The 19,002-nt window shown below is 36.6% G+C and overlaps 1 protein-coding gene across 4 annotated transcripts in view; it reads right to left on the bottom strand.

The window, feature by feature from the left end:
- Positions 1-19,002, bottom strand: part of gbf1 (golgi brefeldin A resistant guanine nucleotide exchange factor 1) — an 83,587-nt gene that overhangs the window by 19,879 nt on the left and 44,706 nt on the right. For 2 of the 4 annotated variants that reach the window (XM_052573464.1, XM_052573465.1), the window contains exons 5-15: positions 11,840-11,958; positions 9,641-9,749; positions 9,191-9,251; positions 5,950-6,004; positions 4,054-4,089; positions 2,699-2,843; positions 1,491-1,708; positions 1,245-1,413; positions 950-1,161; positions 766-864; positions 488-682 (exon numbers count right to left, since the gene is read on the bottom strand). In XM_052573464.1, coding sequence (XP_052429424.1) covers positions 488-682; positions 766-864; positions 950-1,161; positions 1,245-1,413; positions 1,491-1,708; positions 2,699-2,843; positions 4,054-4,089; positions 5,950-6,004; positions 9,191-9,251; positions 9,641-9,749; positions 11,840-11,958 — 1,418 coding nt within the window. The remainder of the gene's footprint in view (positions 1-487; positions 683-765; positions 865-949; positions 1,162-1,244; positions 1,414-1,490; positions 1,709-2,698; positions 2,844-4,053; positions 4,090-5,949; positions 6,005-9,190; positions 9,252-9,640; positions 9,750-11,839; positions 11,959-19,002) is intronic. The other 2 variants (XM_052573466.1, XM_052573467.1) reach the window with 1 other exon arrangement.

Here is a 19,002-nt window from a genome sequence, read left to right as displayed (position 1 = left end):
CTATAAGACTATAAGACTATAAGACTATAAGACTATAGACTCAAATCACACTTGAGTATAAGTCGCATCAGTCCAAAAATACGTCATGATGAGGAAAAAAAACAAACATAATTTGCACTGGAGTATAAGTCGCATTTATTAAGAACCAAGAGTTCACATTACCGTCTCCAGCCGCGAGAGGGCGCTCTATGTCTTCAGTGTAGACTACAGGAAAATGAGCAGCATAGAGCGCCCTTTCGCAGCTGTAGACGATAATGTTTTCTCTTGGTGCATGTCTCTTAGTTCATTTCTCTTGGTTCATGTCAAAATAATTTTGATAAATAAGTCGCACCTCACTATAAGTCGCAGGACCAGCCAAACTATGGAAAAAAGTGCGACTTATAGTCCGGAAAATACGGTAAACTTTACATAACTAGAGGCACCAAATGGTATCCAATGACTCCAGGTCCACTTCTTTCTCACTAGTCCCCGAGTTGGAGTGGCTCACCTTGGAGAGCAGTTTGGTGAGGTCCTCAAACAGGTTGGAGCAGTAAAAGTCACTGTCGTAATTTATGTAGAGCTCAGTGACAAAGCTGGGGATTCTCCAGAGCTGCACGATGGCCTCCAGAGCCATCTCCTTCATCTCATAGGGCATTTTGGGGTTCTCTGAGGTAATGATGTCCATTAGCTTCTTCAGGTACATCTGTGGAGACATACAAAGAGTGACTTCCTACATCTCAGATAGCTTACATCTCACCACAGAAAGATCATCATTCAGTCACGTACCTCAAGCTGAAACTTCAGATGTTCTCGCATGCTTTCAAAGAGAAGAAAACACACGCGTATGGAGGCGGCATACAGATTCATTCGGTCCACGCTCAACAACTACAAAGAGACACCGAGAATATTTACTGCAGCTGGAAACATCAGAGAAATGCACAAGTTAGATTAGAGAAGAACCAAGTTTCACCTGTGTGAGGTGCCTACAGAGCTCATCTTTGACAAGACAGAGCAATGACTGGTAGGGGGCGATGTGTGCAGCTTCTAGAGCCACGTTTAATAGCTGGAGGCCCATGTGCAACATCACGTCGGAGTTATGGCGGTCATGTGGGTTGGTGAGAGAGATGAGGAACCGAAAGAGCTCTCTCAGGCACGGGAGACCGTACGGGATTAGAGCAGCACCTGGAGAAACACAATGGTACCAACTGGTGTGAAGCCATTTTTGACGACAGGCCTTTAAATTTTGGATACACTATTCCTCTTACCCTCTTTCTGGGTGGACTGTGTAAAGCGGACACCTCTCGGGTTCACGTAGTCCATATCGTGAACCGATGCTGAATCCGACTGGTCAGCCAGCAAGTCTCGGTCTTCCAGGACTTCAGGAATGGACTCGACTGAGGCCGACTGAGCACGCTCCACTTCCCTGCCCTCAGACTGATGAGACAGAGCACCATACCATCAAGCTCTGAACACATGCACTTGGGATAGTTTATTGACGCTCTGAGGGATACCTGTGACTCCAGTCTGCCGGGCTCTGCGGAGGGTGTCATGGGAGTGGTGGCCGTTGAGCTGCTCTGCTCCAGGTCTGTGAGATCTTCCTTTGAGGTGGTTTTAGAGCCGGTGTCTAAGCCACTGTCAGCGGTGGGGCTAGAGATGGAGGACGCTGCACTGTCTGAACCAGGAAAAGTGGAAGAAGCTCCACTGTGCTGCTCTATGAAAGGAACTCCACCTGAAACGGACACAGTGGGATGAGGACAGGGTGACAGGACATGCTATTCTTCTTAACATAAATAAAAAAAACAGGATGATATACTGAATGTTCAGAGAATGATTATAAATAGATTTTAGTGAAGGTATTCACTATTCCTTCTTGGTTCAAGTCTTGCAAGTAAGAGAGCGTACTCACAGAGATAGTTTAATAGCAAAGTTCAAAAGCTTATTAAAAAATGAACATTTAAAAAAAACTGATTCATTTAACTGTGATTCAAATATTTGTTTGAGTCACTGCTCAAAAAATGTCCACAGAAATAAAAATACTGCTGTTTATTACTGTACGTATTGGTACATATACAACACTATAAGATTGGGGTCATTTTTGTAAGAATTTAATGTTTTTATTAAAGCACAAATGCATTAAATTGACAAATAAATGACAGTAAAGACATTAATAATGTTACAAAAGATCTTGGTAATGCTTTACAACAAGGTCCCATTTATTAGCATTAGTTATTGCATTAACATTAACACTAAGCAATAAATTTGTTACTGCAATGATTGATCTTTGTTTACATTAGATAATAAAAATACAGCTGTACATAATTCATTGAGCAGAAGTATGAAATCTGACGTAGTCGGGCTAGTTCATGTTAGCTCAGATCTATTAAACAATTTTAACAGATACAACTTTTGATTTGAATACAACACTAGTAAACGTTGAAATTAACAAACAAAGATTAATAAGTGCTTTAGAAATATTTTCCATTGTTAGTGAGTTAACAAATGGAACTTTATTGTAAAGTGTTAACAAGATTTCCATTTCAAATAAATTCTTTTATTTTTAAATTCTAATCATATTTTACAATATTACTGAAAATATGATCAAGTAAAGGCAGCCTTGGAGAGCATAAGAGGACACTTAAAAAAACATTCCAGACCCAAACTTTCATTAGTAATGTAAATGTCTTAAAAACAGAATCTGAATCTAATTTATGTCGTATACCTGAAAGGTTGTTGGTGAGGGTGCTGGACTGGCCTGGATCCATCTGTCCTGAGGGACTGCGTACCATGTGACGAGGGGGGCGGGGAGAACGCTTCTGTTTCTTCCACTTGGACGACTCACTCATTCCCCCGGCTCTCATCTTTAGCTTCAAAACAAACACAGACTTGTTAAATCAAGCCAAACGCTGCAATTCACTGCTCAAAGAACCATGAAGGAGCGTAAGACCAAAACATCATCTCATGAAACCTCACATTACCATAAAAAACATTGCCACACCGCAAAATGGTGCATAAGCACACACATAGTCATGACATTATTAAAAAACTTATGGGTCTTTATGCATTCTGAGGTGATCATGTTTAAATCAGAAAAACTAATGTGATCTACTTACAGGATGTTATTATTTGTATAGAAATGAGAAGCAACAAAAATGGTACCAGTTACTTAATTATTTTTGAAGAAACATCTGACAGTAGTGCAGCTTCACACACAGAACAGAATGATGCGATTCCTGAGAAAGATTTGTTTACTTTCTTTGTCCGTTTTTTAAGGCAAAAACTATGGTTACGAACACATTTGTGGTATTAATGGCTTTTGAAAACAGAGTTTGTTAGCGTGTTTTAACTATTTCACATTTAACTCAGATTGCAGGCTCACAACTCAGCAACCCACACAAGACTGTGTATTCAATGGCTTTAATTTGGAAAGAACTAGAATCCCATAAAGTAGGGCTGCAAGATTAATTGTACTTAATTCATGATCACAATTTCTGCTTTTCTCAATTAATTTAATATAACTGTCTAATATTTTTGACATTTCCCTTCTCCTGAATTAGTAACAAGCCTCCACAAGCTTTCACGTTTGTTGTTGCCAGATGTCAAGAGTTTAAGTTCCCTAATCAAAGCTTCACTCTTAAATGGTTACGTTTTTCTGCCCAGTGTTTTACTTAATCTCTCCAAGCTGGCAACTTTGCGCACATGCTCTCTCCACACTGGGTGCTGAATAAATACTTACTCACACAACATATGTGCCACAACGTAATGTGTGTTGTTTTAATAGAAGAAGAAAAAAACAACTGCTTTTTAGAAAAAATTCCTGAAGGTTTTTACAGTTTTTCATGTAATACAGACTGTTAATGTAGATTATAAATATAATAAATACGCAAACTAGAGAAAGGTAAATTTATTCTCATGATTTATGCTTATGTGAAGGTGCAGTAATTCTAAAAAAAAAAAAATAAATAATAAAATAAGGAAGAACTCCAACCTGGACCTGTTATACTGTCAAAACACTGTCATAGGTTAAATACACGGGGTTGTACAAGGTTAAAGTGAGTCTGATCTCTTCTTCCTTACCTGCACTCGTTTGTTTTTCCATAAGATATTGTAAGCCTCAGGAGAGAAGGGGCAGGCCCCGGGATTAGTGATGGACATGTCACAAGCTCCGAGGGACACGCATGACATTGGAGCACATAGAACTTCATGCACAGGGTGAACATGGGAGAAATCGACACGCATACCAGGACAACATCCATGCACACACATTCCTTATCAGGAACTCAATAACACGCTCATTCAACGACATTAACCCGATGCATCTCTGAGAGTAGCACCTCAGAGTACGTTACAAACAAACACCTATTAACTGGGGAGACTAACCAAGGATAAAAAAATAATAGGTGCAATCAACAGACCAGGAACACACAGAGCATGCAAAAATGGCAGTCAAATAGGATTTCTGGTCTTTAAAAAATAAAAAATAAAAACCACTCGAATGAATATAAATTCAAATGCAAATGAATCTATGGAACCAAAATGAAAATATGAAAATTAAAGTCCTGATGTGGTTTCAACTCAACTCAGTGCATTTGCATAAAGTATAAAGCTGGAACTAAACTACAGGTATGTTACATCGTTTACCCATGACTGTTCATCTAATATTCTTTCTTTAGAATGATGCATCTCTCTACATTCACTTCATACTCATTTGAAGTATTATTTACAAACCCTAATATTTCCAACTTCAAAAAACTTCCACCATTCATAGAAATAGCTACTTGAAGATTTAAGGGATATTTTGGGTCTGGAACAAGTTAAGCTTCATTGACAGCATCTGTGGCACAAGGTCCAAGGGTTCCCCAAGTGTTTTACCAGCCAAACCCCTTTGACAAAACCCCCTGAGATTATAAGTAAATAATTATTTTACAACACATTTATATGACATGCAGAGAAACATAAAATTTGGTCTTTGTGTGTTGATTTTTTTTTTTTTTACCATTTTAAATTTGTATAATTATTACTTTTAAATTGCTTATTTAAAGTAAAAGGCTGCATGATTTGGTAGGAGAAAAATGACTGGGGTTAATTTGGAAATGGACTTCAAATTGAACTGCGATATGATAAATGTTTCATAAAAATCATCTTATGAAGCACAACATTCTGAACTGCTTTTTGTCTGTCAAAAGTAATAGTAAAATTATATTCAATTTTCAAGCTAATTTTTCAGTTTGGGTGATACAAAATTTGGTCTTGAAACTTGAATAGTAGCATTTCGAACAGGAAGAAATTACATGCCACAGATGTTTTCAAAATAGCCTCAATTGTACTGGATTGATAATATCCTCATAAAAAGATAACTCCTCTTTGTTGCTTTGAAAAATGGCTGCTTTAATTCCTTAGCGAATCTCCCCACCATGCATTCAAACATAAAGCCATGCATCCCGGCGTATTTAAATGCACTAGCTGCAACCCAATAAAAACTGCTGTTTTAATGCATGTAAATGTGCTATACCCTCTCTAAGCCCGTCTGATTGGTGTTTCTAGGCTGATCTGCATAAATAAAATCCTGTGTGTCCAGAATACAGCCTGGGATCTGCGAGTTGGAACAGGCAAATGGGCACAGGATGAACTCAACAACAAAAATCAGGTATGAAAGACAGGAGAAGAGAGAAAATCTGATCCCTAAACAATTGAGATGAAAAGAAGCAAAGGTCTTTCAAATACAGAACCAACTGTAGCTGGAAAACAAAGTTAACTCTCACTACATAGCCCTCTATTTTCCATCTCCTGACCTGATGGATGACACACACACACAGGTATAATAATTATGCAACAGCTACTGACCTCACTTATGGGTACGGAGAGCTCTACGTAACGAAGCTCAAAGTAAATGAGAAATGAGGAAGGCAGATGGGAAACAGGTGAAAAGGGTCTGGAGGGAGAATGGAGATCTGGGGAGGGTTTTATATTTACCTTCTTCATGTTAGTGCCCACAAAACTCTTGGCTTCCTCTTTGAACTGTGGCAATCTGAAAAACAAGTATTACAATATTACGGAGAGGTACTGCAAGCATAAATGGCAACACATTTATATGAGTGTTATAGAGGTGAAGAGTGACATTTTTTAACTATTACTAATTTATTTTAAAATGATTCTCTAATGTACAAAATCAGGGATTTTCAAACTCCAGACAAGCTTAGAATTCAAATCTTGAATTTGTTTCATAACTGATCAAATTCATACTTGCAGAACTGAATACTACACTAAATTGATCTATATTTTAACACTATTGTCATCTAAAATTCACGTTTCGTAATTGCTAAATATTGCAACATTAACTGTTACTTTCCTATGTTTATTACAATGAAACTGCATTGAAACAATATGTACAAATAAATGTAAATAATATACAATTAAATTAAATAAATTTGACTTGATTTTAAGGGGCTGCAAGGAGGTGCTTAGGGGTCGGGATTTTTATTTTAATGGGGGAAAAAAAAACATTATAAAACTTATTTATAGCTGTCAAAGTTAACATATGTAAAATACATAAGAATGTTATTCAAATATAGGTTTAAAAAAGGACCAGATATTAAAACATGTAATATTATATATAAAACATTACATGTTTTAATATCTGGTCCTTATATATATGCATTATTTTACTTTCTAAAGACTAGATGGAATAATTTATAAATACTCTCAAATATAACAAATAACTATTTACATAATTTATTTTAAGATTCAAATGTTTTTAATTTAATGCAAAGTAAAATAAATAAATAAATAAGTGCAATATAAAAGCCTCTTATTACATTTTGGAGTTAATTTATAATATGATGCTTAATACCCCCCTCACACAGGTATTTATCACTGAAATTTTAAAGATGACATATTTGCCTCATATATTTTAGAAAAGGGGTCCCTTGCAAGGGTTTTGTCATTTTCTGGTGGCTTTGGCATTAAAACATCTGAAAATTAAATCTTCCAAGTGTTCGGAGCAAAATTAGTTCCACATGTAGTTTCCCAAACTGCAGATTAACTAACTCATTCAGAATCAAAACCTCTCCAAAACCACATCGGAGGAGAGAAAATATTGTCCGCAAGATCAGCATCCCTGTTCCCAGGGCGTGACTTTTGACCCCCTGCGCTGGTTCATTAGCTGAATTAGATGGATGATGTTCTCAGCCTCGAACGCATTGTCTGCATGTGTGTGTGTTGTGTGGACACTGCGGCTTTCCCTCGAGTGAGATGTCAGCACTCGCACAGGCAGGCTGGGAGAGACGGCTCCTGATGTTAACTCTGCTCCGCGTTAATGGAGAGTTGTCTTGCCGGCTTGATTATAGGATGATCTGTGAGTCCAACAGATTAACATCCCTAATGCTTTCAGCAGGCTGCTTAAGCCTCCTTCTGAGCACTCAATAAGATCCGCTGTTCATTACTCTGGCTCTCTCGACCACACACACACACACACACACACTACACTCACTGCTTATTACCCTTAGGCACACAGAAATACTCACACTCATTATTAAGGCCTTTCACACCCTCATTGTGAAGGCGACGTGGACAAGAGGGTCTGGGCAATAAGAACATGCACAATGGGAGCGGCAAACTCCGGTTGTGAGTTTGTGTGTGTGTGTGTGCATTTCTGAAATTAAAAGGCGTTATCAGCTATAATTAAAAATTATTAATGAGTGCTACTCATCTGAAGGACATTTACAGTGTGTGAAATTATAAAAACAAACAGAGGCTGTTTACACGAGTTGAAAAGTGGGTCAAAACACATTATTCAGATGCTTCTTTTTAATGCAAAAATATGATCGTTTTTTATTTTTTATTAAGCATTCCGTAAGAGATCTTATCTCTTGATTTTATCATTGTGTCTTTGTTGCGCATACATACGTGTGTGTGTGTTTGTGTGTGTGTGTGTGTGTGTGTGTCCCTAATCTATATGCAGATGGGTAGAGTGAGATGTGCTCCGCGGTCTCATCCTCTCGTCTGTGCGGGATGTGACTGGAAGTCTAATGCGAGTGGATACGCACCTCTGATAAATGCCACCCCATAATCATGTTATTGCATTAGAACAGCAGTAAACTATGACCTGCACGAGAAGACTAAGGGCTTCTGCTCACAATTACACCACAATCACAGAGCTGCATGTTAGATATGAACTAGTCAGAGCTAAAATTTAAAACTACATATTTCTAGATCGTTCAGGACTATGATATATGGGCCATTTCAAGTCCATAATGATATCAGTGAACTATATCTGCACTTAATAATTGTATCTAGACATTTATGGCCATGTTACAAATTTGAATATCATTACAAATATCTTTACAAATGTTGATATTCTTTGAATATTCTAACATGCGTAGACAAATGATATCCTGAATAATTTAAGGTTTTAAATGTTAACTTTTTTCAACATTTTCCACACTGATTTTTCTATTGGACATACTGATGATTCATTAAATCAGTTAAATATATACAATTCAATTCAACATTTGGGGGCAGTAAGGTTTATTTAACTTCATTTATTTTTAAGAAATGTTTTAAATGATTAAATTGATTAAAATAAGTGTCAAATGATCATAAAAAAAATCTTTATTAAATTGACTAAGTGAGAGTAAAGACTTACATGGTTAAAAATAAATAAATAAATAAATAAATGCTATTCTGTTAAACTTTGTACTCAAAGAACTGTTTTCAACATTAATGATAATATGAAACGTTTCTTAATGCAATAAATCAGCATATTAGAATAATTTCTGAAGATCGACTGGAGTAATGATGCTGAAAATTCAGCTTTGCATCACAGGAATGAATTGCATTTTTATAGCAATATAATATTGCAGATTTTTGATCAAATAAATGCAGCCTTAGTGAACATAAGAAACATTTAAAAGTTCCCCCCATACACTGTGGTCAAGCAGCAGCAGATTCTGTGTGGGCCAGCTAATTAGCAATGCTTCACATTGTCAGAGACCGATGCTTTCACCTGTCCCTATCTGCGTGTGAGGGGGAAGTCGGAAACCTCCAGAGCTAATTGAGAGAGGCCTGAGAGTGAAACCAGAGCCTGTTACGGAGACAGACCCAGTTCCTGTTGTGTTTGGTCTCAGGTTTGGTTTGATTATGTGAAATAGCAAGAACACGACTCTGTTCCTAATCCCCATCTCTACATCCCCTCTTTCATTCTCTCTCTAGTTACCTGGAGAAGAGCAGCTGCACCATGTCCACCAGCGTGTGCTCAGCTGACTTTCTCAGCAGATCTGTGATGAAAAAAAGAGCAGAGCAAGAGGAGAAAAAAAAAGAGAGAAAGAAAGGGAAATGTTAGTCCAAAGGACAAGAGCAGCACCTCAGGGGCTCAGAGTCCAGATTCTGTTTGGTCAGGATTAGAGCAGAGGTTTATTACAGTCCTGAGAGCACAGGAGGTAGATTCACATATTGAGCAGCTCAAGATTCAGGATGAACAACATTTAGATTTTAGACAAAGCTATTTACAATGCACTGTAAGCATACATTTCCCCCTGGGGATCAAACTCATGGACTTGGCATTATAAAAGCCATGCTCTCTCAGCTGAGAGGACAACAGAAAAGGGAAAAGCACAAAGAAAATAAATAAAGACACATTTTATAGTTTCCACTTAACTCCACTTACCACTTAATCTCATTTCAAAGCATATACGGAAACAGGACTGCATGATCTCACAAACAGATTCATTGGTCAGATGGGCTCCAACAGGAGTCAGCAGCAAACTCCTTAAAACCTGGAAATAATAATATAATAATGATTAGAAGATAATAAAATCTTGTACTCAAGCCACTTATCTGGATGCATTTCAGACTAGTGTGTAGTACTGGTTTATCAGATTAATCATCTGATTCCACAGATTTTTGCATTTTAATATGTTGCAATTTTATCTTATAAGTACAAATGTTATTTGTTATATATACACTGATGTTTATATAAAGTATAATAGAGATAAGACAAAGTTACAATAAATAAAATTAGAAAAAAAAATGCATCATGGTTCCCACAAAAATAAGCAGTAGAATAATTTTCAATAGTGATAATTATCATATTAGAATGGTTTCTGAAGGATCATGTGACACTGGAGTAATGATGATGAAAATTAATTTTCATATTTTTTAAATATAGTAGTCAACACTTGAAGTGGATCATCAAAGTTGTCCTAAGACAAGAACGCAATTTGGTTTTAGGTCAACTTTGAAACGAGGCTTTGATCCACTTCAAATTAGGGTTGTCACTTTTTATTCGATATTCGAACATGACGTGAAATATCCGTAATTGAACTATAAATAAAATATCCAGATTTTAAAATGTCATGTGTAGCGCATTTTTTACAGTCTATGATTAGACCGTTTGTTTTTTATTTTATTTTTTGCCATTTTATCCAGTAGAGGGCACTCTAGACGTATTGTAGCTTCTTTTTTTTTTTTATGCGCGGGGGGTGGGCACATAGATATTAGAATATATTCTAATACAGTGGTTCCCAACCTTTTTCAACTCGCGGCCCACACAACCAAACACATATGTTTGCGCAGCCCACTTCAAAAAAATTAACTGACCCCGCTATTGTTGGGTTAATAACTTAGTACTCAGAAGCTAGATTTTAAACTATATTTATTGAATAAACTAGGGCTGTGCGATATGGACAAAAAAAAAAAAAAAACTATCGCGATTTTTTTGATCAATTTTGCAATTGTGCTTTTACAGTCATAAATGCATTCAGGATAAATTTGAAACATATTTCCAAAAGAAAACCAATCAGAGCTTTATCAAAAAGTTGTAACATCTCTAGAACAGACATAAGTCAAAATTATCACTATAGTGAAGATGTAAAAAAAATTTATAGACTTGTGGCAAAAAAATAAAATAAAAAAAAAATCCTGTATACAGGGACTTTTTTTTCTTTTTTGCCATGCATTGTTCATAGAGCTCATTAATTGTAGCGGCACCTCAGGTGTTTGCAGTGTGTATACAGTATGTGTATGCGGTCAGCAGTGAGAGTGCATAAATATAACGCGAAAGCACATTAAAATAATGCACGAGTGCGAATCTCTCTGTTCGCAGCAGATTTCCTTTGCTCTGTCACAAAACCGGTCGTGCTTGCTCAGATACACGCTGCTTTGCGAGGAGAGAGTGTGCACACTTAAAACGTGTCTCCTCTCACTTAAACTGCATCCTGTTCACTAACAAATTCACTCTATGCTCATGTGTTAGACATGAATTATTTTCGCACTTTTTTATTTCTAGCCTTTTACCGCAGTGAGAACGCTCTGATCAGTCAACATTGGCTCAGAAAAAAGGCGCATCACAGACAGTGTGTGAACCTGGAGTTAGGCATATGCGCATGCTCAAATCGTGATTTTAGGACGTTTTCTTTTAATCGCACAGCCCTAGAATGGACTGGAAATGAACAGAAAATAATTGGCGGCCCACCTGCAATACCACCGCGGCACCACAGGTTGAAAACCACTGTTCTAATACATTGCATGATATTCGATATCCGTTCGAATTTGATTTTTCTCAAAAGTGACAGCCCTACTTCAAATGTTGACTAGTCTACATTAAAATGTGATTTATTTTAAACTGTAATATTTCACAAAAGAATTGTTTTTACTCTATGTTTGATCAAATAAATGCATCCTTGGTTAAGTGATAACTAACAATATTTAACAACCATAAATAACAATCATTAAAAAAAAATATGTATTTAGATATATTTTGTTTATTCAATTTTTAACATATTTATAATGAATATTATTATTGAAAATATTCACGATCATTATTATTTATTAAAAAAAAAAAAAAAATTGTTTTCTATTGCATTACCTGGAGGATCTTCATCAGCACCACCTCATCACTGGCAGGGTCTGTGCCCACAAACCTGGCATGTGTGACCGCGTCAGCCATGTTCTCGATGCCCTCCGCTGCCCCTTCATGATTGGCATCTGTGGAGGACAGGGACGTGAAATTTAAAACAAACTAAAAATATCCTAATATATTCCCCCTCACTCTCTCATTAATGCTCCTGATTCTCAGCCAGATAAGCTGTACGTGGGTCATAATGACATGACCGTGGTTACATGATTAATCTTACACAATTAACCTGGTCACCGGTTCAACCCCACATCGCTCTCAACTGACCACGCTCCAGGTGAAGAGAACGAACAGCAATCTGACATCTAATCACCAGATGTGTGCGCTTTTGTGGATGGCTTGGTAAATTGGCTGTCTAGGCAACGATGTTTTGAAACCCAAGTAGGGCCAGATAGCAGGCTGGAGCCAGGCTGCCTTTTCTTTCCCATCGCCGTTAAAGAGCATTTCATTAACTAATAAGCACAGGCTGCCTGGGGAGGAGGCTGGGGCTGTGACTGCAGGTAAAGCCTTGACACAAGAGTGCATTCCACTTATTAGCAGGCAAATAGCACACAGAAAGAGAGAGAGAGAGAGAGCCTTTACTCTGAACTCTGAGTGAGAAGCCAGATAGTTATTAAGGTCTGGAGAAGGGCTTCAAATCGCCCAACTCTTTAATAATTGCCCAGTGATTAAATAGGAGGGCAAATACACTAGTTGAAGCCAGGTTCATTTCTACCACCGTCATGCAAAATGTTGTCAGATATGGGGGAGGAGCTTGTGTGGTGTTGACCCTCTGCTAAGCCCCTCCCCCCTGTTACTGTTGCCAACGCTTCCGATCTTTACCACAAGAGCCTGTTCTGACACTATCAAACACAGAGAAACAACTGGATTAAATAAATGAAGACAAAAACTATTAAATAATGTGCATATAAATTTAATTACTATATAGTTACTATATATAAAATGTTATTATACTATATTATATACACAATAATTGAAAAGATTGGAGTCAGTATGTGTTTTTTTATTTAGTTATATGTTTGTTATATATTTATAGTAAATGTGCTTTAAAATTATCAGAAGTGCAAAGAAAAGAAAAGACACTACAGGTAAATAGTATAAAAACTGAATAATACAATTCCAAGTTATTGGATTACATAATATTTAAGTTTTCTCCAAAACACATTAATACAACATTGTATTCATACAAAACTAGTAATAATCATTTATAAATATATTAAATTGAAAACATTTAAAGCTGCAGTCCATAGGTTTTTCCTCTTTGACAACACAAATTTTAATGGCTTTAAACATCATTATACTTATTTTTTTTTTCTTTTTACAGATGACTGTTTACAGAGTTAAATAACTTGCTGACGTGGCCCAGTGACTGAGCAACTCAAATTTCGAGTGGAAATCTACGAGTGAACCGAACAGCGATGAAGAGGCGGGCTCACAATAAACACGGGACCCCCTTCCAAACGGCCCATCTCCACAGAAACAAGAGCCACGGTCTATTCAGCACAACATCAGAAGTCATCTAAAATACTAATCCTCACTTGGCACGGTCTACACAGCCAAGCGGGAGAGTCATTGTTGAAATAACTGAAGTCTGGGTGGGGCTGGAGGGTCTTTGTGCATGTGTATGAGAGTATCAAAGAGGTTCAGACAGCTGTCGTGTACTAAAAGGTTAAGTAAAAGTACATTCAGACACCAGGGTGTCCCTTAAGTGAAAGAACTGCTCACCGCAGAAAAGCAACCCTGTGTTAACCCCTAAACCATGCGTGCATGGGCACTAATCTGGCAGAAAATAGCTTATGTCCATTTTTGATCTGCTTGAAATCTGGTGTATCGTGTCGCAAATTATGTAACTTTTTTTAAAAGCCCGTCCCAACTTTTTAACTAGATAGGATCTTACTAAACACTCCACGTACATTGATGTGTGTGTGCGGCTGTTGTAGTTTTTAGAGGGATAAGTGGCTGTGTAAGTGAGCCTTTGGTCTGAGTACCGGCCTGGGAAAAAGAAGAGTGGGAAAGGGAGAGTGGGAAAAGTGGGATCTGGATATCTGTCAATACGGCCGTCCCCCCGAGCCCAGCGACCTCAGGCCTGAGATTGAGGGGAATTAGCTCTCGCCAAACAAATTCACAGGGTGGGGGTGTGTGTGTGTGTTTGGTGGAAGTCAGACCCCCCAGTGTGCTGGAAGAGCTCAGGTCTCACTGTACACCAACAGCAGGACAGGTCTGGTGCATTTGACGGATCAAAATCAGATGTTGTGACTCTTGGTTAGAAAACAGATATACTCCTGCTTCAAAAGAAGTGCTCGGTTCGATCATTTGGCAACCAAAACTGCCAAATACATCAAGAAGAGCTGGTCACAACTTCAGTATGCTTATGTAGGACCGGTGAATGTCCATGAATCCTCAAAATGTACCGAATATCACTGTTTTAATGTGTCTGGCCAATAGATGGCAGTATTCTGTCTCTGTACTGTCATTGAGTGAGTTGAACAGTCAACTCTCCGAAGAGACTTCAGTAAGCTCTCAGGACTAGCAGCTCACTTCTTTCCATTGTAGAGGACATTTGGGTTTTGTCAAGACTATGATGCATCTTACAGAAAACTTTTTAGAGTCTTAGTCTTTTTAGAGAAACCAAAAGTTTAAGGTTTTGGACATGAAAACCAGATTTTTCCATTTTGTCTTCCAAATATACATCTGAGCAAACAATTAATAAACAAAAAAGTGGAGGAGACACTACAGGTAAATAGTATAAAAACTAAAAATTCCAATGTAATATGACATTCAAAGTTACTACTCCTATTATTAAGCCATCTCCAAAACTAGGGATGCACGATAATATCGGCACAACATCGGTATCGGCCGATAAAAGCTTAAAATGACCATTATCGGTATCGGCCGATATGAATATTTCTGCCGATGAGCCAAACCGATATTCTCCAAGTGAAATAATTGACCTGTTTTTCAGATGTGAATGTCTGTCTAATATATTTGTATATATATCGATATCGGTATCGGCATCGGCCAAAATTATTTAGAAAATATCGGCATATCGAATATCGGCCAAAATCCAATATCGTGCATCCCTATCCAAAACCCATTATTACTACAATATTGGGTAGCACTTTAGAATAAGGTTCCATTAGTTAATGTTAGTTAACTACTTTCGTTAACATGATCTAAGCAAGAACAATCCTTCTACAGCATTTATAAGTCTTGGTTCATGTTAATTTCAACATTTACTAATGCATTATTTAAATCAAAAGTTGTGCTTGTTAACATTAGTTAATGCACTGTGAATTACCATGAACTAACAATGAATAACTGTATTTTCATTAACATTAACGAAGATGAATAAAAACAGTAATAAATGTATTATTCATTGTTTGTTCATGTTAATTAATACATTAACATTAACTAATGGAACCATATTCTAAAGTGTTACCCAATATTGTATTAATACAAAAAAAAACAATAATCTATAAGAATATATTTAATTTAGAGAACACAATTTTTCTTTTCCACATATAAATACATAAATTATTAGCAAAATAATATATAAACAGCATTTCTACATTCTGTAATGCATTTCATTTTATAGCTGAGCACATATGCGCATACTTTGGTTCATGTATATTTAGAAAATATGATTTCAGTGTTCAGGGAAATAACAACAATAATAGTTCATAAATTTTCCTTGAGTCCCAATGTCCTCTACAGGTGATATACAGTATATATATATATATATATATATATATATATATATATATATAAGGGGTGTCACGATTCTCCAAATCCTCGATTCAATTGCATTTTCGATTCTAAGGTCACGGTTCGATTCGATTCTCGATTTTTAAATTTATTCTCTTTAAAGCACAGATTGTCATTTTTCAAACTAGACTTTTATGTAATATAATATCTGAACTTTGTTTGCAATGTACCACATTACACTGTCAAATTTAAAACTTTTATTAACAACATAATGTAACAATAACGTATATCTTTAGTCAATTGAAAACTTAAAATAAACTGCCATCCAGTTTCTCTTTTGTAAGTGCAGTCACACAAGATGACATTCAAGTTCATAACAAAACAAACAAAAACAATAAAAAATGACTAAACTAACCTTCAAATATTACGATGTACGATCTATTTAAAAGATTAAAGATAAAACACTTGTTAAACACTTCACTGTCATTCATTTAGATTTATATATATATATATATATATATATATATATATATGTATGTACAGTATGTGTGTGTGTGTGTGTGTGCATCATTACAGTCTGTAAAATATGTGTATCTCTTATTACAAGACTGCAATTACTAGCAATCAGAAGAATTCCAGTTAATCAAGTATCTACAAAAGATCTACTCTATAAACAATGCATTAAATTACATTAAAGACAAAAATAAATTAAACAAGCAAAATAAATTATTATTCGCATGTATCTGGTCCACTGATGAAGTCATGGGTCAAGTCAAGTGAATTATTACTCATTTTCTAACAGGCGTCGAATACTGACTTTAGGAAAAGGGGAATAACCAATGACATTTGAGATAAAAACTAAAACAGCAAGCCCCGCCCCACGACTGACAAAAATAAAATTGTTCGCACGAGCAGAGGTGAGATGATCGAGCGCGAGGATGTGGGGAATGAGCATGCGCGCGCGAGGGCTTTTATTGCGCGCAGAGTACATGACACGCGCGCGCGGGAGTTTGAAATGAGCTCGCGGGCTCCCGTTTCTTCGCATCCGATTCAGTTTTCCTCTCGCGGAAGCCATATAGCGCGCGCGCGCCAGCATCAGTTGAATGCTCGGTTATTTTTGTCATTGATTTGCTGTCATACAACATGGGGGCGTGGCAGCATCGACGATTCCATTTTTTAATTCGAAGTTCGAGACTGTGACTTAATTTCGATCGATTTCGATTTAAAATCGAAATCGTGACACCCCTAATATATATATATATAAAAGAGAAATCAAATATTTTAAAACTGTAAATAAACTAATAAATAAATATTAAAATATAATGTAATAGATAGATAGATAGATAGATAGATAGATAGATAGTCCACACATCATATTCATGATCATTACTGTTATAAATAAATATAAACACATAAATACATTTGTCAATAATGACCCATTATTTTTGGTTCCCAGCAATATAAAGTTAGTCTTCAGCATCTCATCCACACAGACCAGTGATCCAAAGTGAAGAGCCCTGTATCAGAGCAGAGCTGTTAATGTAAGGCCTATAGTGTATGGCTGTACTGTATGTCTATGGAATGCTAATTGACAGTAATGATAATGTCACTCTTCATGGCAGATTAGTGCAGTCTGAATGAGCATAACCCATCAGTCAGCACACAGCCTCTCACATACCTAAAGGTCATTTAATCACACACTCGTACGAGTGCATTAATATGTCATGCTCGTCAGGAGTGCTCACCTGGGATTAGCACAGCTCTGCGTGTGTGTGTGTGAGAGAGAGAGAGAGAGAGAGAGAGAGAAGAAGAAGAGATGTGTGCAAGAAAGAGTACTGAAGATCTGCTAGGAAAAAAAAAGACTACATTCTGTATGTTATTCAAAAAAACAGACTGATTATATTCAAAAGTGTTCTTTCAGTTCATAAAGCATTTTCCTAACCTGAAAGAAAATTAAGCCAATAACATAAAAAAAAAAGCACACATAATTGCTTTAAGAAAAAAACGCGATATTTACAACAGGTGTACTTCTGCTAATACTGCTTGAGAGCATGGCTTCATTAGTACTGTAGGAAATGTATGTATTGTATGCCTTATCCCAGGTGTAAAGAGAGAGCAGGTCTGGAGAGCAGGTTGCCATAGAAACCCTTCCTGACGAGATGCTGGCATCATGGCGGATCAGAAACAATGACAGCAGCTCTCAGTGTCCAGATTCATTTATTTCATCTGTCTGACTGTCAATTGCATTCCGACAGAAATCCGTTATGATTAACTTGCGTTAATAAAATAGTGTAGAATCTTAAAGGGATAGTTCAACCAAAAATGAAAATTCTATTGTAATGATATCCTTACCACCTTTCTGGGTCCTGAACGTGGTCCTGTTCATCTCCTTGCTGTCTATGCAAAGCCAGAAAGCTCTAAAATGTTATCTAAAAATACTTTATTTCTGTTCTGAAGATGAACGAAGGTCTTATTTGGAACAACATTAGGATGAGTAATTAATGACAGAATTTTCGTTTCTGTGTGAACTAACCCTTAAAAAAAAAAAAAAGTAAAAAAGTATTTAGGTGCTTTTTAACATTTTTCTAAACCCTGAAACTCTTGTTTATTTAAATTAGATCTTTATTCCATGTGCAATTTAGTGAAATTATATCTTCAAAATATCTTCATCTCAGAAATCCATTGATTCTGAAACCTTACTTTGAGCACCTTTAAATATTTGTAAAATCATCTTTTAGTTGTGCAAAGCATAAAGCTGCTTGACAACTGCAGTCATAGTATTTTTTTTTTATAAATTAGAGATGCCTTGTATCTTGAACAGAATGCTGCTTTCACACTTTGGCAGCATATGACCATATTTCCCTAACAAGGAAGAGGACAGTCTGTGCCGTTCACAACTGCTGCAAAACAAGCTCTCCTGCGTCAGTGAGAAAATACAGTCCAGCCATCAGGAACAGTGACTGTGGTCAAGTTACATCCGGACTTCACCACTGAGAAGTGCACTTGGTAATGTAAAAATGTGTTTTTAACATTGACCAACGAGCTGTGATTTTAAAATCATTTACAGTGCAACAAAAATGAGACACCATTAAAGGGATTCAAAATTGCATTCTATTTATCTAAAAACCCTCCTGTTCCAAACCAAATTTGCTGTTTGTCGTTTACTTTTTTCTGAACTTTTTCATAAAAATTTGGTACATCATGATTGGTAATACACAGATATGAATACATGGATGAAATTATGTCTTATGTATATTTTTGGAGCCTGACAGCTCCTGGTCATCATTCATTTTCAATGCATGAATCAGCTGCTAAATATTTCTTTAGTGATTCACATATGATAGGTGAACTATTAAAGCGATCAATATTTAGGCTAATATGCATTCATATTTCTACAGTATACACCACCG

This window comes from Carassius gibelio, chromosome B13 (assembly GCF_023724105.1).
Source record: "Carassius gibelio isolate Cgi1373 ecotype wild population from Czech Republic chromosome B13, carGib1.2-hapl.c, whole genome shotgun sequence".
Classification (NCBI taxonomy): Eukaryota; Metazoa; Chordata; class Actinopteri; order Cypriniformes; family Cyprinidae; genus Carassius; species Carassius gibelio.
The sequence above is the reverse complement of the archived record's forward strand: the minus strand, read 5'-3'. Positions and strand labels throughout refer to the sequence as shown.